The sequence below is a fragment of the Halichondria panicea genome, chromosome 17, assembly GCF_963675165.1.
Source record: "Halichondria panicea chromosome 17, odHalPani1.1, whole genome shotgun sequence".
In the NCBI taxonomy this organism is placed as follows: Eukaryota; Metazoa; Porifera; class Demospongiae; order Suberitida; family Halichondriidae; genus Halichondria; species Halichondria panicea.
In genome coordinates, this window is record NC_087393.1 from 3,499,783 (window position 1) to 3,521,395 (window position 21,613).

Here is a 21,613-nt window from a genome sequence, read left to right on the forward strand (position 1 = left end):
CGTCCACTGATATTGAGACACATGTTGGGAGGTGGCGGGCTGAATTTTCTTGATATAGTCATGTATTTACAGATAACTTCGACAAAATTATTGTAATCTATTCCTGAGGTAGCTTGCTATCCAAGATATATCAGATGGGGATCTAAGTTCAAATTGATTAGCTTATATACTCATCAATATCGAGTGAGGAACATTGTTAAATGCCTTTTTGAAATCAAAAAAGACTGCACATACACTCTGACCATCTTCAAGAAGTTTGTGCCAATTGTGCACTGCCGTAAGCAGCGCACCTGTGGTGGATTTTCCTTTAGTGAAACCCCATTGTTTATTTGAGAGAAATTTGAGTTTCCATATATACCAAAAGTAGCTAAGAGCATCTACTATTGATACCACCTATATATAGCGGGTAATTTTGTTCAAGGGTCTAATTTTATCTCGCAGTTTAGCCAGAAAATATTGGCCCTCAAAAAGTACATGTACCATTTAGTGTGTACAAGTTCTGGAAGCCATCATTGCTCAAGACTACACGTTGTTTGCATAGCAACATTGTATGGTGATTTTGTGGTAATGATAAGGAATTTAGGCTGTATTAGGATTTTATGTAAACAGCTGTATGGCACGCCACAAGTGTTTGTAGTACTGTAAGTTGTGAAACCTTAGCCTCTACACAGGCTCTCCTTTTTCTGTTCTTTATCACAATCGTTCAATAAGATAAAATACTGTATTATTCGTTCAATGAGATAAAATACGGTATTAATTGGAGGAATAAAGAAAGAAATAGACGTAAAGTTAGGAAAAAGGAGAGCCTGTATCGGGAAGTCGCGTGAGGGTAGAAGGGTGGTAGAAGGGTGAAAATGAGCGTGGGCATACTGAGCTAGAGATGTTGGACTGCCCACGCAGAGGTCTACGACTAATAAAACTTTGCCTGCAGCAAGCTGGACATGGACTTGGAACTGGAAGTTTGCAAGCACTATAGCTAGCTATACCTTAGGCTTAGCTAGATGATCTACTAGTCTAGATTGTGTGTTTAGATTCTATCACTATTACCTTTTCTTGTGTCTTTCTACATGCTATAGTAGAATAGCTTAGTCATCATTATCATATAGCAGGTAGCTACTGCCACCAGAGCTGGCCACGCTGGTTCTCTGATCTGACCTTGGTGGTTGTCTCAGTGCTAGTGCAGTACAGTACAGTCTTACTCTGAATGCGTGGGAGAATACCTTACGTCACGATTGTGGGCTACATATCGCCCACGTTCATAAAAATCCTTGTGGATCACGCGATTTCCCAAACCAGGCCTTACTTTTTCTTAACTTTACGCCCATTTCTTTCCTTGCTGCCTCACTATGTCTTGTTTATGGATGAACAGTGACAACAGCAAGAAAAAGTAAGGCCTGGGAACGAGGCTAGTGAAACCTGGCACAGCTGCACGGGCTAGCTACACTATACTGTAACAGCTGTTTGCACAGACATTGGCAAAATACTGAATCATTCACTGCATTACCACAAACCTGCAAACAAATAGTATAAATACATGTACATGCATGTATAGTATATACATGTAGTTATAAATAAAAAAGAGCAATGATGGCTTCTAGAACTAGACTATGGGAACTCATAGAACAGTGGGGACCTACCAATTAACGCTTTATGCTGAGACTTGCATGCTGTTCAGCCTTCACAATGCTTTCCATAATGCAGTGGACAGATTAGTAGCTACATGTGTGATACAGGTATATCTGCTGGTATATGTAAGCTAGTCCCAGCCCATTCTCCACTTCAAATCCATTTGAGTTTCCATACCACCAAGAGTAGTTAAGAGCATCTACCATTGATACCACCTTATAGCAGATAATTTTGTTCAAAGGTCTAATTTTATCTCGCAGTTTAGCCAGAAAATATTAGCCCTCAAAAAGTACATGTACCATTTTAGTATGTACAAGTTCTGGAAGCCATCATTGCTCAAGACTATATACATGTTGTTTGCATAGCAACATTGTATGGTGATTTTGTTAATGATAAGGATTTTAGCCTGTATTATAGGATTTAGTACATGTATTTTGCTGTCTTTGCAAACAGCTGTATGGCACGGCACGCACAAGTGTTTGAAGTAAGTTGTGAAACCCCGGCACAGCTGCACAGCTAGCTACACTACAGCTGTTTGCACAGATACTAAAGCATTACCACAAACCTGCAAACAAATAGTATAAATACATGTACATGCATGCATGTAGTATATAGAAAGAGCAATGATGGCTTCTAGAACTAGACTATGGGAACTCATAAACTACCAATTAACGCTTTATGCTGTATTAGGGATTTAGTATTTTGCAAAGTCTATGCAAACAGCTGTAGATTTGGCAAATCTAATTATGTGGTTTCACACATCCTGCATGCCTACCATAAGACCTCGATTTAAGGCGACCCTCCAAATGTGCGACACCCAGGAGCTTTAGCAATTTTCTGACGTCTAAAAGTAGCGACAGCTGCGTTGATAATTATTTTTTGATGTTGCGTTCTAAATAGAGGTAAATGTAGCCACAAAATTTAGTGTCTCGAAAATAACCCGCCATACGGTATAATGCAACTTTTGTTTGATGCTCTCCATTAATAATATCCACTACCTACTCTATTTATTTTAGGTTCAGCTTTTCTGCAATTCAAGAAGCAATCATCTGTTCAGCCTTGTCTTGATGTTGCCAATGGTGACGGACTAAATTTCCGTGGCAACAGGCTTAGTGTCTCACTAGCAGTTTTGTGTACACATCAATCCTAACCATATAGTAGTTTTGAATCCACCCATCTTACATGTACGACACTTTTGATAGTACTGAATCTATATCCGACTCATCTATCTCGTCCCTCCTATTATATACAACTCTCTACCAGACCCGATCATCACAGCCTACCCTCAAGCACAAGTGGAGCATGCACACAGAACTGACTATAACTAGAGCACTAAAGTGCAAACCCTCGGCTGGTGACATGATAATAAAGAAACCAGAAGAGTGATGATGCAGTGCATGTAGCATATATGACTAGCACAGCAACTCAAGAGCAATAAAACTAAATCAGACTGGAGGCATGCTGAAACATTGAGTGGTACATGTCACATGAAACATGTGCTGTGGACTGGGATCACAGCAAAGAAGCCTGGAGTCTTAGACTTAGAGAGGTATATATGGCTCCTGCCAGGCTGGAGTATATAGGATCCAGAGTCAGCCAACAACCAGTCACAATTTTAGCTTTCTACTATCAATTGTTCCAGGTACGGATCACTTCAGCTGCAACTACGTAATCAAAGCCACGTGTAGCTAGCTAGTGCCAACATGCAAGTTCAAGCTTCTTAGCTTTTGCTCGACAAAGAAGCTTTAACATCAAAATCTGCCACTATTTAAACCGAGATACTGTTTTGTGAAGGCTATACATGCTGTAAACGCACCGCTGTGGCATCCAGGTGAGTAGAAAATCCCATCACAAACAAACAAACAAACAGACAGACTACTATAACCCGTGGCCGCCCACGCGCCTCGGGTTAATAATTATTATAGAAGAGACCCTGAACAACAGTGATAGTGCTTATCTTTTGAGCTAACAAGTGGAGGACCGAAAATTAAGATTCAGAACAATATTATTTTGTAATGTTGCATTGTGTTTTATTACAGCATAATTATACGGTAAAGATCGTTAATGACACAATATACAAATTTGTCTCGATAAAATGCTGCACACAGATTATTAGATCAATAATGGGAAAGGTTGTTAACTAGCAATTGCTTATGTGTATGTAAAGAACATTAATTTATGTATCATGTGGAAAAAATAATACTATAGGATGAGGTTAACTAGAATGTGAGGTTGCAATTGAATAAAGTAATTGATGGCGATAACTTTAGTCTTGGTTGTGAAAGTATGCTTCGTTTTTACAGTGGATCCATTATAACAACCACCTTAGCAACCACATGCTATATAACGGCCAAGAGCTCAGGTCCAGATTGAAACTACAATGACTTCAATGTAAAGCAACCCCTCTCAGGAGAGACCTGAGGTCATACTGAAGCTTTTTGGGGCCAAAGTTCAACATGGTGGGGAAAAGTTCCTACCAAAATACTTAGCAATCCTGTACACGAAAATTGTTCTTTATATAGAATTATCTGCTATAACATGTAAAGATAAAAGGCGTGGCTCCCGGTAAGCAGTCATTCAAACACATGTAACGAATAAGTGCCTCGAAAATTACACGCTCTACGGTATTTGAAAGCGGCCTCTGATCAAGCGTATATGGTACACCACAGCTCTATAATTACAGATGCATGTATCTTTGGTATAGATACAGGAATTTTGCCCAGTATATCTGGCGGCCATGCTCTACCTCTATTTCATATGTTAACTATAAAAAGCCATTATTATGGAAAAGACTTACAATAATTATTTTCATCATAATTGCCATCTGATTCACATGAACATAACCCTACAAGTACTGTTGCTAAGTAACAATTTAATTTACTTCGTGTTCTTCATCTTCTGAGCTCTCTTCCTCTGAGGACGATGACTCATCATCCGTCTCCTCGAATGTATCCATGGGGATAGAGTAAAACCGAATCACTTGCTGTGTGTGTGGGATGGGGTCGATGGGGTCAATGGGTGTGGTGTGATAGTGGGTACATGTATATAATTATATACATTGCTTTAATTTTTGTGAAGTATGTATGACTTTTTATAATATTTTCAGGATCTACAGTTAGAAGTCTTAACGTTATGTGACCTTTGAATCATCAAGGAACGGCATGTCATGACAATGAGGGTGGAGTGGGAAACCATTAACGACAAACTGACTGCCACACATGAATACCTGATTGGGATCCTTGAGAATAAGAAGCTTTTTTGTGGGATCGTATGGCTGTTGGAAGCATATGTCAATGATAGCTCTAAGGACCCCCCAAGCATTCCCCACGTCCAGTGAGGTCTGCTGAGCCAGTTCCAATGGCTTCACAGTCTGAATGCCCACAATATGGTGAGAATTGGAGTCTCTTGGATTTCTGCGAGCAACATACCTGCATGCGGAGTGAGGGTAATGTACATGTATATGTACGTCATGTGTAAGTGTGGAGATTGCAAAGTAGGTGACTGTGAGTAGCAATGAAGCTACTTCCAGTACAGTAGACTCTCGTTAATCCGGTCACCCTTGGAACCATGCAGCTTGGCCGGAATAGCGAGGTGGCTGTATCTCGGCTTAAAAACGACCTTACCTCGTATCTAATGACTACTTTTGCGGTTCTTGTCTCGAGGATAATGAAGGATAATGAATCATTCTGTTCTCTATTTAAGTGTAATACAATTTTATTTGCTAAACCACACCCAAAACGTCATATCCGGCCGTAATATACGTATAAAATTACATTGAAAACCTTGTTTGGGACAGCCAGCACTGGCCGGTAAACGGAATAGCGAGTGGCCGTACTTCAGGGTGAGTTTTGTGCAGTAAACATATAGCTAGCATTCCGTGCCAAGCCAAATGGCCGGTATATCGAGGTGGCCGTACTTCAGAGAGCCGGAATAGCAAGAGTCTACTGTACTAGCACTTCAGGCTATATTAAAATGAATACATCGTGCCCATTTACTAAGGAGCGGGAATGGTCGACCACGCTTGTTGCTAAAAAAGATACCAAACTTGAAAGTCTGTTACAGTAATTATAAGCTCAAGAAACAGTACGTGTGGCTTTACAGCTCTTTTTTCACTCTTGTAGCTAGCGTTCTAGTGCAGAGCTGATTATCAGATGGTGCTACACGAGTTTGAAAACATACCTGCTGCGCATGCGCAACCGAGGCATAATAACACAATATCCAGGACTTATAGTACTGACCTAGTGAGATTTACATACAACTAATGATGAATCACTCCACAGGGTTTCATTAATGCTTCTGCAGACAGCCACACACATTAAAAGCTTGTACAAATTTAAACGATTCTCCGAGATTATAAAGGATTGTTATCATGCCTTATGTACATGTATGCAGTGAATACATTTAATTTGCTCACCCGAACTTGATGAAGGACGACCCAGCCAGCAGGGAACTCATGGCCCACTTAGCAATCTTGAAGCTGTTGTTCTTCAGCTCTGTAGCAAACACAGCTCCTTTCTGTGACTCCAGCTTCATACGCCACTCTACACCACCACATTGCTGCGAGGGAGAGAGTATAATTATGCAATTGAGAGTAAAAAATGTTTGGATTAACCACGCTCACTCCAAAAAGGTGAAATTATTGAATTCAGTTGGGAAGAGAGATGCCCATACACAGACTGAATACAGCCTCACCTTTGGGTCCCACTCATTGAGTGCCTTGACATTGATGAATACTTTCTTCTGACCATGATAGGGCATTACGGCATCGTATTCACACCTAGCAACCAGTCCCACTCCACCACCAAGGTCCCACTTCATGTACCTACAAGTATGACACATTGTACATGCAGGGCATGATAATAACCTATTGTAGAAACACCATAGCTGTATCATGAATGTCATTATCCATTTGAATTCTATAGCGTTTTGAGAAATGAAATATCAAAATTCATTGAGTAAGCACTGTGTGTAGAAAGCATACATGTAGGTGGGAGGTAGAATTCATCACAGTCCAGGCCCTTTGTGGACACACAATTAATACTCCGCCCACCTATATCCCACTGAAGCAATCTGTTCTGGCTCGTCTCCAGCAAAAGGGTTGGGCTCATTGAGGTCAACTGTCCGTCCAGGGCCCTCCTGTGTGGGAGGGTAGGTTGTTTGTTTTTAACATATACTTTACGGCGGTGAGCAGTTCTTAAATCGTATATATACAGTATTTACTTGATTAAAAGCCCGGGCGTTTATTTCAGATCGAAGTCTTTAGAGAGGGCGTTTAATCCAAGAGGGCGTTTATTGTTATGTCTCCTCCAAAACTCTTGCACAGCAGCAGCTATTGTGCTCTTCTTGGGCTGCTGTCTCAGCTTAAATCTGTTTCTCAGCTTAAATTTAAGTCATAGGAGTGCCCTCTGTGTCGGTATCTCACTCTCTGCCATCGATGCATCGTAAAAAAGTATTTTTATTCTATGCTGCCACGCTTGCAACTGGTTCCACGTGCTATTTCAGCTCCACCCACAGTGCCACACCCCATACATGGGCGATTATTCAAGATGGGCGATTATTGACAAAGACAGAGCTTTTACCCTGGGCGTTTATTCAAGGAGGGCGTTTAATCAAGTAAATACGGTATGTACATATCTTTCTACCATTCAGACATTTCTCTGTCCACAAACCACTAGCAAATCAATTAATGCACTTCACTTCCTGTCCACACACATTCAAGCCACACCCCTCACCAGGAGAATCTGTTGTGAGAAGTTCTGGTTGATGTAGGTGGCCTCAATGGCGAGGTTATTTGGTAAGTTCATAGGGTTTTTCACATCCTCTACGTCTTGGGGGGGTTCTTTAGATGTCTCGCTCACGGTCAGTAGATCTGGGTGGAGTCATGTACACACAGGTACATGTACACACTGAAACAATATCTACTATATACTATACTACGAGAAAGGTCTATAGGGGAAAAAAGAGACACCATTACAGACTAAAATCATAATTATTTATGATGATAATAATTATGAGAACACATTTTCATCTAGAATCGGGCGACCAAGCACGCAACAATAGGCACAAACATTCTTCCCTGCAACCCTTTCTATTCTTTTCATTAGGTCTTAACAGTGAACTTGTCCTACACAAAGTCACATTGTGACGTACATGTACATACACGTAACACTGTTATTACTGCAACAATAGAAAGAGAACTTTATGTGGTCTCTTCGAGGAAACAAACACCCTTGTTTACTAAAATAAGTTTTACTTCTTGTTAATTTGTAAAATACTAGTTATACGTAACCTACCCCCAAAATGTCAGGCCATTAGGCATTCATTTGTAGGCATAATGATCCACCCCAAAAGTCGGTTAGCATGTTTTGCACGCATTGAGAGAGCTAGGGTTTTGGATCTCACCAAACTGAGAGTCGTCTCTTTTGTCGAAGAAGAGGTGTTGCCCTATCCGAGTGGCCACAATGTCCCAGGAATATTTGGAGCGAGAACAGGTCATTAGGGTCGAGAGAATAATGTCCGTTCCAAACACCTTTACATCAGCACACTCAGGACTCTTCACAAGCTGCGTGTGCGTGTGCGTGTGTGTGTGTAGTTAATAGCATGTTTAAATGAACTTAAATTTGGTGAGTTAGAGGCACGAACGATGTGGTTTACAACGATAGGCTAATTTTATTTGTATGTACAGTACGTTAACCCCTTTATTATTATTTTGTGGGTATTACATAGAGGAGGTACGACATGCAAGAGCAATTAGACTTGATTTTCTAATTAAAATGACGCTTGATTAGCTGACTCAGCATTAAAAAACCTAGGCCTACACGTGAACAAAATCTAATTAAAGTGCTCTAATTGCTCCTGCATGTAGTACCTTCTCTGGTATTACAGTTGCACGGTAAATTTAAATTTAAAGAGGAGTTCTAAATACACTTACAACATTATTTTATTAACAGCACACCTTCCTAATGATGGGGTCATCTGTTGTAGTCACTTTGTGGAAAATTCTGTTGTACGTCTGTAGTCGAGTGGGATTCCTCAGGGAAACACGTTTCTCCATACCGATGTCATAGCAACCAAGAGATCCACACAACCGCCTAAAAATTGTAAGTAAATGCGTGTACATGACATCATGACACCAGACTATTCTACTAGGCACACAGTATGCTGTAAGCTAGCCTACAATACAAACGTTTTGTTGGCAAAGACAAACGTATAGTATACATGTACAGGGTATGTAGCAGAGTAGGAAGGGGATTGTCCAAACTTACAGTTCAGTAGGCTCTTCTGGTTTTAGATGGAGTTTCCCGAGTTGTGTAAAGTCGATCTCACTGACCACTGGCCAGTCGTGCTTCACACTGACTGAGGGTGCCCGAGGCTTGATCGGGACCTGCAAGTGTTGGAATCACTTCGTACATTCTCGTCCAATCAAAATTGAGGAAGGGTATTTTAAAGAAAATTAATAGGCTGGTAATAATATACTATTGTGCTTGCTCCAGTGCAAAATGACCAGACTTAGTGGACTTCCAGAAAAAAGGAAACGGCATAATCAAGACAATCAACCAAGTCCCAACTGATTACCTAGAAATTCACCCCTGAAGTAAGGACACCTCAATAAACCATACATGTACGTCCCAAAAGTGTCTAACTCACCTGATTCGACCTGTCATAGTGAGACCCTAGTCTCATAAACTTCTTAATTCTTTTGTGCTGCTGCTGCCTCCAGCGATCTCTGTGGCAAAACAGTCAAACCATTCAGGGTTTCATAATTGTCTAAGGTGCAATTTGGAGGTTTTTGTACTTAAAACTTTAGTCTATTTTTACTGTCTTTACCTCGCCTGAAAAAATGATCTCAAGTGTGTTCTAATGTCAGAACCTATTGCTTATGTTGCAAGGTTTAAATTTCAAAGGGTACGTATTATAATAATAATTGTATACAGTAGGCTCTCGTTAATCCGGTCACCCTTGGGACCATGCAGCTTGGCCGGAATAGCGAGGTTGCTGAATTTCGGGAAAAAGCCGCAGCTTAAAAATGACCTTTTCTACTGACTAATTTTGCGGTTTTCGTCTCGAGGATAATGAATCATTCTGTTCTCTATTTAAGTTTCATGTATATCTATAATTATTCCTTCACTGTAAAACACCACAATTTGGTATGAGATCATTAATTTTTCATATATTGCCAGGGGGAAATCCCAGGGCACCCCCCTGTATATATCACATGACAACTTGCGATTGATTACCGTTCTTTCAGCTTCCCCTTGGCGATTTGCTGCTTCCCACCCATCCTTCGCTCCTCTCTCTTCTCACGATCACGACGAATCTTTTGCTGCAGTACGTGTCAACCAATGGACAAGTAATTCAGTGAGATCATTACAATGTACATACTAATAATTATTAGTACTTGTACCATGATGGCTCTGATACTCAGGGTACAAATGCCATGGGTACATTTTCTGCTGGTTTGGCTCTTTCGCAAAGAGTTTTTACTCGCAAAACATTCCAGTACTGGTAGGTAATACCAAGAGTAGATAAGAGTAATACTTATACTCAGTTGCTCATGATAATACGGAATATTATATACATATAGGTACATTTCATTTTACAACTGGAATTGGAATTGCTATAGTTTGGGCTCAGACTAGATGACAGGGTATAATCAAATATTAATCATAACCCAGTGCAAATCATCACTGCCCAACAACACCATTGAAAGACGCTGCGTTGATTTGTGAGTGTAGTGTTTTGTGTGTGTGTAGGTGTGATGCGAACTATTACCCAAAATATAGGAGATTACTCTGCAGGCGGCCCTCGGGCATTATGTTGCTCCAGTGCAATATTTTGCATGTTGGACTCGTGCTGGGCGATAACTACCGTATATGCTTGATCAGGAGCCGCGGCTACTAAAAGTTTCATTTTACTGGAAGAGGAGGCAAGAGCGGCGTTTTTTAGCTCCAGCGAATTCAACAACCTTTAGTTTGTCAGCAAAAGTTATTTTCACCTGCATTAACTCTGCCACGAGAAAGTCTTTGTGAAGCACTACCTGTACCTAGTAGCTACGTACATATAATAATTTCGTTTGGCTGCCACGCACAGAAATACTAGAGTCAAAGTTCACTGCGGCTACTAAATGTTTCATTAAGCTAGCAAGGGCGGCTACTATTTGAGTGTGGCCTCTGATCGAGCATATACGGTAATACTTGTTCTGTAAACCTATTTCGTATATTCCGTGTCACGTTAGCAATCTAGTTCTACATGTATAAGTGCTGGTGTCATATCAGTGAATTTTCTGATGCTCTCTTCCTACGCTCTCTCTTGTGCTGGAAAGCATGACCTGGTCCAAAATGACAAACAGCTCGAGGCAACGACAAAAGTACGTGGCTGTACTCTCTACCTTCTTTATCTTCATTATGCAGATTGCTCCACAAATTTACTGGCAGTTTTACTGAAAATGTTACTACACCATTGGCACATGTGTAAACAGTGTATACCAGGTCGTATTTGAAGCTATAACTATAGTCAGGTGACTGTAAAGTAATGCAGCTCACATTTGTGACTGCTCACCTGATTGTACTTTGGTCTGCGATGAGAGGTGTTGGCCTTGACCTTGGCCGTGTCCACCAGTTGGAAGGAGGACTCATCCTCCTCGTGACGGTAGGCATATTGTTGCCCACCCTGCCCGTACGTGTTACCGTACTTATCTGAGGGGTGGGTGTGGTTATTATAATTATAATTTTACATGAAGATCTACAATAATCCACATAATTATGGGCTATGTACATACACAGGTACGCAACACTAATTAATAATGATAGGTTCCGAGTTATTGCTTGTGAATAAGCAAATTTTATTTCATTGTTACTGAACTAAGATTGTGTTCGCACAGATACTGTAGGCCTAATAAGGTTACACTTACTTTGGGCTCAGACTAGATGACAGGGTATAATCAAATATTAATCATAACCCAGTGCAAATCATCACTGCCCAACAACACCATTTTATGGGTCAGGTGGCATATACGGCACCGGATGTAATTTTGAAGGGGGAGGGGGTTCGGGTTAGCTTAGGGAAAATAACAAAAATTAGGGCATTTCCACATCCGGTGCCGTATATGCCACCTGATTCCATTTTATATATGTGCGCATGTATAAGTTAATTATAACATACTTGCTGTTCGTCGGTCCTGGTACATACTTCCAGACCAATCTGCCACCTACACAATGTGAGTTAGTTATGGTAAGCAGCTGCTCATGATACAAAATGGCTAGATACTATCATAGTACTATTTTCAAGTGTGCTTCATATGAACCTTGCCCACTCTGTCTGCTTTGGAGAAGGGCTGGTAGGGAACATCTTTGAACTGCTCTGGGAGGTCACACGGGCCCCAGCCCGAGGGGTTCCCAGGCACAATGGGGAAGGAGAACTTGGGCTTGACTTCCTCACTGGTCATGGTATCGGTACCTTCCATGGCCGGCTCTCTGTATTTGAGTGTGGGCGGGTCCACGTGGTGGAAACTTCCCAATCAAGTTTGCACATGCGCAATATCACCCATGCACGTGGCTTCTTACCTGCCGGATCCTGCAGCTGCTCTACTAAAAGTTGAAAGTCAAAGTGCTGTACACTTGAAGCGCAAGCACAAATACACAAGGCAAGAATTAACTAGACTTACTCATCCAGCATGTTGTCTGACAATTAATTGTTAACCATGTATTAATTGTGATATAAGCAAAATAATGATGTCACAATAGATGTACATGCCTATGTAGGATCACCATATATAATAATATCCTCTACTAGCATTAAACATGGTAGCAGAGGATATACAGGTTCATATCCTCCGAGTTTGAGTAGGTTGTGACCGCAGCGCTATAAATGGAAATGTTTCTCAGGAAATGCAAAATACTTATTAAAACTTCTACTCGACCACGTACTGCGTGTGAAAAACCTTCCAAATCAGCATTGCGATCAAGTATTTTACCAATGCTAATTTAGTTTCGCAATTTTATTGTTGCGAATTGATCAACCCTCGCAAAGTTCACATAATTATGTTCGATACTCGCAAAACATTCTAGTAATACGGTACGTGCTGTCCTTGAAGATCATTCAAGCCATCAGATAGACTTCTGTTTCCCCTTTTCTATAATGACTGTGTGAGTTCATGGTCAAACAAAGCACCGCGGTCCGCGGGTGCTGAATCTGCTGATGCCTCGGTGGAGATGCCAAAGCTACATAACATAACATAAAGCTACTACATAATTGCTTTTATACACACATTATAATTGTATATCATGATGAACATTTTTATTTTGCTGCATGCAAACTCAAAGAGTGGGTAATGATTGACCATGGTTGTTGTTAAAAACGATCAATGCCAACAGTTCAAGTCTAAAATTAATGGCTGCATCAGCAGAGCCTTGCAGCTTTCTTCTGACTCTTGTAGCTACCCAGAGGAGGTACGACAGGCGCGCGCAGCTCAAGCAATTAGCTTTGATTGAGCAATAATTATCCGCCCACGTCGTATGTTTTTACTGAGGTTAATTGTTTTGAGCTGCACCGTACCTGTCGAACCTCCTCTGGTAGCTACCAATAGCTAGTGTTCTAGTGCAAAGCTAACTACTAAGTAGAGTAGCAACACTCGGTGAACAAGTTTTGCTACGCACTCTTCAAAAGACTGCAATGGCATTCCAAGTAAACAAAACTAGGCATAACTCGAGAACGAAGCATTATTTTGCAAATCCACGAATTAATCCATGAAAACATGACTAGAAGCCTATACTTACACTTCATTGATCCTTGAGCAGCTGTAGGCAGTCTACACACATGCACAGATACACAGACACACTTACCTATACCTCACTTGCGCATGCGCACCGAGGCATAATAAAATATCACCAAGCAAACTAATATACATTGTACCTCTATTATACATTGTACCTCTATTATAGACTAATACTTGAACAAAGCAAAACATGATGAGAGGCATTAGCATAGCGCAGCTTGCATCATTCGCTATCAACAAGACGAAGATCTTTGGTTGGTTGTCACAGGCCGTAACACAATTACTCACATTATTTTCAATATATTTTCAATATACAAAAATTAGCAAGGTCAAGGTAAGGTACATGTATCTATTGGATGGGTTGGGTGATTGCGCATGGCTTTAAATTACCCATAGTAATTGTACTACAAACGTGTAGTAAATGAGTGCTGCAAGTTGCACTGTGCTAATGCCTCTTGCCATGTTTTGCTTTCGCTCAAAACTATTATAGCAAGGGCGTATGAAAGAAGAGACGGCATGCAACTCCATTATCAGTACATATAGCTAGCAGAGTTCAAACGTGGGCGGAGGAATGTGTGCATTTGTATTAACTAAAAATAGAGACATTTCATGCACAGTCGTTTACATTCATCCGCCCACGTTTGAACTCTGCTCATTTGCTGTTGCATGCCCTCTCTTTTATACGCCCTTGATTATAGTTATTAGTGTTGATTGCAAATTGTTGACCATGAATTGACAGTCATTATAGGAGAGGAAATCAGACGCCTATCTGATGGGTTGATGAATGATCTTCAAGGATAGAAGCAACTGCATGTAGTAGATCTACAATGTAGAAGTTTAAGTATTTTGCACCTCCTGTCAATAAATAATTATACAAAAGAGATTCAGAGAAGTAGTTGTGTACCCTATTTACTTGATTAAATGCCCAGGCGTTTATTTCATAGCACAGTCTGTAAAGGGGCGCTTATTCAAAACGCGCGTTTATTGTTATGTCTACAAACTCTTGCACAGCAGCAGTTATTGTGCTCTTTTTAGCTGCTGCCACAGCTCTCAGCTTAAATTTGAAGTCGTAGGAGTAGTGTTTCTCCCTCTGTCGGTATCTTTCTCTCTGCCATCATAAATATTATATTCTATGCTGCCATGCTTGGAACTGGTTCCACGTGCTAATTCAGCTCCACCCACAGTGCCACGCGCCATACATGAGCAGATGGGCGTTTATTGACAAAGACAAAGTTTTACCATGGGTGTTTGGCGTTTAATCAACGGTATCTACAAGGTAGCATTGTAGTGTTTCGTGGCTACCAGGACCTCTTGAAAAGAAGAAGAAATTGTATTCTGTCTGGATCTCATACACGTGGAATTGAATGAGCATGCGCAGAAAAAGTGGTGTAGGCCGGCAGTAGCTCTTTTCTGACTCTTCAAAAAGCTAGCGCTTTAGTGCAAGGCTAACTCATAAGTTGAACAGATGATGCTACATAAAAGATTCTGAAGCGACTGCAACAGCCTTCACTATGAGCCATAACTGAATTTATTTTGCTAATCCAAGAGAATGTGGCTAGAAGCCTATAGAAGCTGTTAGTTTTCGTCGCATTGCGAGCAGTTACAGCTGGAACACACACACACACACAGTCACAGTCAGCTTTACTGTATCCCTCGTGCAGCTACACCTCGAGGCATAATTATGTCATAAACTAGACACTCCGAAATACTTAATCTCCATGTTCTGTGTGGCTTTTTGCGTTGGGCTAGAAGGCTTGTACACTAGTCTGAAGTCTGAAAAGGCTCTTATCTACCTCACGGTGGTCCTACGGTCGAGTTGTCTTCACAAGCAGCAATTGGAAGAACCATAGACTTGCTATAGCCTGTACGGAACCACTCTCAGACATCCCGACGATACTACCCATAAAGGTAGATGAGAGCCTCTTTTGTCTTCAGACTAGTATGCAAGTTTTCTCGACCAGTAAGCTAAGCTGCTTCGCATAGATACATTTAGAAGCAGATGCTGGCCAGATCATGGGAGAATGAATAAGCGCATGCGCACTATCACCCAGCAATAGATAACAGACCGTACCGTATTACTAGAATATTTTGCTGGTGAAAAACCTTTGCGAATGAGCCAAATCAGCAGAAAAAAAATTTGCTATCTAACTATTGCGTTCTGGCAAGGATCGTGTGTATTTACTAGTAATAATTTAGGTTTTGCGGATTTTATTGTTGCAAATTGATCGACCATCGCAAAGTTCGCAAATGTTTGATACTCGCAAAACATTCTAGTAATACGGTATGTTATATTAAAGAAAAATTGACCTAGAACGCCTGCCTGCATACATAATATGCAACTTCCCTGATTTGAGGATATTGCCTTCTGCAGTGGCATAGCCAGGATTAGGGAAGAGGGGGAGGGCCTATAGCTTGCTCGTGAAACACGCAAGCGCATAGTAATTGTTATATTGGTACAATGATAAGTGTGTACTTAATATGCCTCTGTGCTCATGCGTAAACGAGGTATACTGTTTGTGTCTGTCGAGCGAGGTATTCTGTTTGTTTCTGTGTCACTGTCCGTGTGTGTAGACGGCTATATTATTTATAGCTGCTCAAAGTGCAAGTAAAAGCTTTATGTTTTCAATTTGCTTTGCTCTTGAGTTATACCTAGTTTTGCTTTCTTGGAATGCCGTTGCAGCCTTTTCAGAATAGTGCGTATATAGTAAAACTTGTCTACAATGAAACCACCGCAGGTGCTGATGCCTCGGTGGAGATGACAAAGCTACATAACATAAAGCTACTATTTAAATAGTTTTTATATACATGATGAACATTTTTGCATTAATTGCATGCATGCAAACTCAAAGAGTGGGTAATGATCGACCATGATTGTTGTTAAAAACAATCGATGCCAAAAGTTCAAGTCTTTGGCTGCATCAGCAGAGCCTTGCAGCTCTCTTCTCACTCTTGCAGCTACCGATAGCTAGCGTTCTAGTGCAGAGCTAACTACTAAGTAGAGTAGTAACACTCGGTAAACAAGTTTGGCTACGTGCTCTTCTGAAAAGTCTGCAATAGCAGTAGCAATACTCATAATTATACCTCAGTGCGCATGCGCAAGCGAGGTATACGGTAGTGTTTGTGTGTGTGTCTGTGTAGACTGCTACAGCTGCTCATGATCAAGGATCAAATGAAGTGCAAGTAAGAGTTTCTATAGGCTTCTAGTCATGTTTTCTTGGATTTTAATTCGTGGATTTGCAAAATAATGCTTCGTTCTCAAGTTATGCCTACTTGGTAGTTAGCTCTGCACTAGAACGCTAGCTATTGGTAGCTGCAAGAGTGAGAAAGGAACTGCAAAGCTGCTCCGTTTCAGATCATTAATGCCGTAATTATTGACTTTAAATATCTTGCCCGTGCTCACAAAGAAGGAGGAGCTAAAGACCAAATTCCCACTTGCCTTAATTAAGAGGCAGTACATGCATACATACATGTATTTATTTCTGGTTTCTTCATTTAGTGATAGTCGTGTTTTGTGTGGGTAGTACATTACATTGTTCATGCAATTCAAGTTGATTACTTCTTGTTTTGTTTACAGGCCATGGACAACCCCAGTCCAGTTCCTTCTCTGCACGGCAGTAGATACTATCTGCAAGACAACTATCATCCGTTTGGTCATTACCCAGCAAGGAATTTTCTTGAATACACTTCTCTAGAATCGACGTTTCCGTATGTTTTAGTTACTGACTCCGACGACATGCATTCTCTCTTCTACACCATTTGGAAAAACTTCAATCCTGACTTTGACTCGATGGGAACCTTCGATGGACTTTATATTGTGCTCAATGACAGATCACCATCTATAGTCGCGAGAAGCATCCTATTTCTGTTTCTTTGTCTGAATCTGCCTGGTGATGCTACAGGTCGACATAAATGGCTGTGTGCAATGTGGAGCATCTGGTTTTGCCATGAGCTACTGCCTGATCACAAGCGCATACTCTTTGAAGCCCTAAAGACACTTTTGGATATTTCTGAGAACTGGACCAGCAATGATAACCTACTGAATCAATTTGTAGAGTTTCCCTGCACTGAAACTCTTGTCGATATCAAGCAAGTATGGTCTTCGTGGTACACGGCCCAAGTACCAGAGGCAACAAAGAAGCTAATGAAAGAACGGAGAAAGAGAGAATACGTTCCGCATGTTGGACAAGGAGAATTCGATCTGCCTTTTCTCGGCCTGTACACGATCAGTGGGCGTTTGGCGCAGCATCTTAACGAGGGCAAACGAAAAGTAATGAGCAGTGAATACAAGGCCTACCATTTACAAGGAAATGTGTACGTTGAGAACTTGACTGAGGCAATTGTGCCGAAAAACACCACTGTCAATGTGACCATGTTTGAAAATAAAGGAGACTATAGGATATTCCCGGCTCGATCTCCATTCCGTTGTTTCCAACAAGTTCATATCTCCAGCGTGGACCAAATGCTGGAAGCAAGTATGAATGTGACTGATTTCAACAGAAAGCATGTCAGCAGCATTCCCACAAAAGCTTTTAAATTGCAACCTCTTCTAGCCAACAGCTTTCAGCAATTCTCACTTTGGATATCTTGTACAGAAAGTATTCTTAGAAAACAGCAACAATTGATCACAATTGTATTCTCTTGCCAAGATGTCTTTGAACTGTTTCAGTCCGAATTTGACGGTGAAACATTCAATGTTATTTTTTCTCCACATGTTTTCGATGAAGTTGCTCCTCTTGCGCTTGTCCTTGCTGCTAGCAAATTGTTGAACGAAGACGGTGGACTCTTTGTTTGTAATTCTTGTGAATGCCTGTGTGACGCTTCTTCTGTCGAAGAATACATTCGGCTTGCTTTCGGATTCTCATCTAAGTTTCTTCCTGTGATTTGCGGCATCAGATGCATCAACCATGAAGGAGAAGGCTATTCAAGCATTGTTTCATCCGAGCATCTCTGTTTAGAGTCACAACCAGTCCCTGAGAACTCAGTGTTAGAGAGGAAACTGTTGATTTGGGAAAAAGCCAGTGGTACTCCTCTTATGATCAACTCCATATCTGACTGTCCTGAAATCGGTCAAGCTGTGTTAAAGTGTTTTCATAACTGCTGTTTAGCCGATCCCTCTGCCCAACCTCCTGTACCTATGCTTTGTACAGATACAGCCATTAACTTGTTACTAACATTTGCAACAAGGATCAAGCCTAACCCTGCTGCCTCACATGCATTCTGGTCCCAGCTATGCTCAGAATTGAAGAAAAGCCGAAACTTGAGAAGCTATCTGCCGTCAATTCAATCCCAAGCCCTTGTTAGTGGCCTTCATCTCCACCTCACTGTTGACATTGCCACCTGTCCTTTGTGTTTGGGCATTCCCCTCTCTGGCTATCTGGGCCAATTCCAAATGAACGTCCCTGTCAAACAGCTGTCGATATGCGAGCCCTTCTTTGTTGTTTACATTGGAAAATTTGAAGTCCCTGTACCTGCTGCAAAGCTGTCAACATTAGTGCACAAGAGTCACGTACATGTAATTGATTGTGTTGTTGGCTCGGAAAATCTCCTGGTATTGAAAGTCAACTTCATAGCTCCTCTTGAGTTCATTCGCAATGGCTGCAGATTTATACTTATAGAGAATGCTCGGTGCTCACTAAACATTTTTGAAGGCCATGTCAAGTCTCTACTGTATGGAAACCTACGTGACTGCCTCGTCAGTGGTCCTCTTATCCCAAGAGCTAAAGCTCCTATTCAACCAGTGTATTCCCAGCCTTGTTCTCTTGGTAGTATCATGCAGCACTCTTCAAACGGAGACTGCTTCGAAACAGTTATCTCTCTTGCTCATGACAAACCTGAGCTCCTGACAGCAGAACTGGAATTAAAGAGAACTTCAGAATCTCCATGTACTCGTATCAACGTAACTTGTGCCAACTACAGTGCGGTTATTCAGTACCCATTTCCAATTGTCTATGGCAAACTTAATTGTCAGCGTTCAAAGAAACACAAGACAGTCACGATAAAAGCACCACGCAGAGCTTACGACTACAACGAGGGTGGCCAGCTGTTTTACGTCAATCCTGCAGATCACTTTTCTTTCCCACCTATTAAAGTCAGCTTGACTTTACTTGAGTTTTTTGGAAACATACAGTGTTTCACGAAGTATTTGACGTACCGAAAAGAGCTAAAAGTTTCTAACATGCCTAAAGTGTTGCTTGAAGTCGAAAGGGCCTACAGGAAATTATTGATCACCACCAATCGCTGTTTGTTCTCGATTGTGACCGATTGCTGTGGGGACTGTTTGAGTGTTGTGGAAATTGTGAACCGTGTGTTTGATGTCAACCGTAAAGTGCCAGCAATCTATCTGAGCTACATTATTGTTGATTCTCTCCGGGACGAAACCGCCTGTCAATTGGAAGCAGTGCTTGAAAAACTGGGCGAACAAGTTGAGGAAATTGTTCTTTCTCACGAAGCTTTCAAAGTTCTTCGGTCCTACTTTTTCAATGCTACTGCACACACGGTTTTTTCAATGTACTCTTCTGTTATGGAAAACTGGGATCTTTTTGATCGATCTTTTCAGGCCGTTGTGTATCCGGTGTACCAAGATCCATGCCGTATACAGATGGGTCTTCACTGTGCATTATGTAAGAAACCCCTAAAAGCAGACCACACTAATTGCAGCTCATGCTACTCTGTGTTCTACTGTAGCACCAAATGCAAAGTAATGAATCAGTGCGTTCACAAACCCAATTGTAAGAAGTCCAAAATGGAATCAAACAAGAAATGTGAGCAACCCAAAAAAGAAGAATTTAGCACCAACTGTTGTGCTTACTGCCACAAAATTTCCCCTTCTCTTAAATCATGTGCCAAGTGTCACAAGGCCATGTACTGTGGTAAAGAGTGTCAAAAGGCTCATTGGACGAAGCATAAGCATCATTGTTCGAGCATTGCTGGCACAATCAAAGTTGAGACAGACATACCAAAATGTACTAATTGCAAGCAAGCTTCCAGCAACGTCAAGAAGTGCACAGGGTGTGAGAAGGTTTCCTACTGTAGCAAGGAGTGTCAAGCAAGTCACTGGAGCCAACACAAGCTGGAGTGCAAGAGAACTGCCTCTGTAGTCAGCAAATCTCTTGCCAGTTCGATTGTAAAACAGCAGACAGAATCGGCAAAAACATTTCAGCCTCAATCGTCGTCAGGCACTTCTAAAAGTAAACCTACAGCGTCGAATGAAAAGTCCTCAGTGAAAAATGTGGAATGTGTATATTGCAGGGGAAAACCAACCAAACCTCAACGCTGTGCCAGGTGCCAGAAAGTGTTCTACTGTGGACTAGAGTGTCAAAGGGCTCATTGGAAAGAACACAAACTCACTTGCAAGTAATAGATTCTCTGACATATTTACTCAATAATTATTATTATTTATGTATAATTCGCAATCATTTATTCCAATATCATTTATTCCAATAACTCGCATTGTCATTGCCTCAATTATTTATTCCACTGCAATCTGTAATTCTCATTATTGCCTCAACTTGATACATGTACTATCGTTGCCTCGATTATTTATTATCTAAATCATCATTGCCTCAATTATTGCTCATTTATTTACTCAGCCATGTATGTACTTCTCTATTAATAATTATTTACTGCACATAGGTAACATTAATTTTTGATCCTAGTCTATCAGATTAGCCTCGAGACCAGGCCGATTAAAATTTAATTTTTTTTTTTTTTTAATGGGACTGCGCCTGGATTCGAGGCTAAGATCAGATATAAAAAGAGGTTGAGTCACACCCACTTAGTATATAGAGTTATGCAGATCCGCCCACTTCCGGCCAAAAGTATCTAAAACTCATTAATTAGGGGGCGTGGTTACATACGTCCGCCATTTTGAGTGGCGAAAAGCACAGGTGGCAAGCTGTAGCAATGTTATTTGCAAAAGTTTGCAGCTCTACTATGGCTGAGTGTGATGCAGGGAGAGTCTCCAACTACTTTCAAGAACTAAAATAGGGTGCTATATAAAGCTATCATGTCAAGAAAAGGAGCATAAACAACAAGACAATGGATAAACCATGCAAACCAATTGACTGAATTGTAGATTTATAGAGCTGCACACACATGAAAATGTTTGTCTATTGCACTGATTTCTGTTTCCATATCATGTTTATGTTCAGTATCTCTGGAGAGAGAGGGTCTTGACTCTTTCTGCCTGTGATAGATCGAGTGAATAACAAAACG

The 21,613-nt window shown here is 41.0% G+C and overlaps 2 protein-coding genes across 2 annotated transcripts; one reads left to right on the forward strand and one right to left on the reverse strand.

Moving 5' to 3' along the window:
• Positions 1 to 4,386: 4,386 nt before the first annotated feature.
• Positions 4,387 to 12,142, reverse strand: LOC135351791 (eukaryotic translation initiation factor 3 subunit D-like). The gene is made up of 14 exons (XM_064550886.1): positions 11,930 to 12,142; positions 11,788 to 11,833; positions 11,185 to 11,321; positions 9,864 to 9,949; positions 9,274 to 9,352; positions 8,892 to 9,010; positions 8,582 to 8,717; positions 8,029 to 8,188; positions 7,359 to 7,495; positions 6,677 to 6,762; positions 6,319 to 6,448; positions 6,041 to 6,183; positions 4,853 to 5,054; positions 4,387 to 4,609 (listed from the first exon to the last, which is right to left on the reverse strand). The coding sequence occupies exons 1-14, from the start codon at positions 12,086 to 12,088 to the stop codon at positions 4,499 to 4,501; spliced, it is 1,731 nt and encodes a 576-aa protein (XP_064406956.1). The 5' UTR covers positions 12,089 to 12,142; the 3' UTR covers positions 4,387 to 4,498.
• A 4,842-nt stretch (positions 12,143 to 16,984) lies between these two features.
• LOC135351792 (uncharacterized) lies at positions 16,985 to 21,131 on the forward strand. The gene has a single exon (XM_064550887.1). It carries the CDS (start codon positions 17,133 to 17,135, stop codon positions 20,754 to 20,756), a length of 3,624 nt encoding a protein of 1,207 aa, XP_064406957.1. The 5' UTR covers positions 16,985 to 17,132; the 3' UTR covers positions 20,757 to 21,131.
• The last annotated feature ends 482 nt before the right edge of the window (positions 21,132 to 21,613 follow it).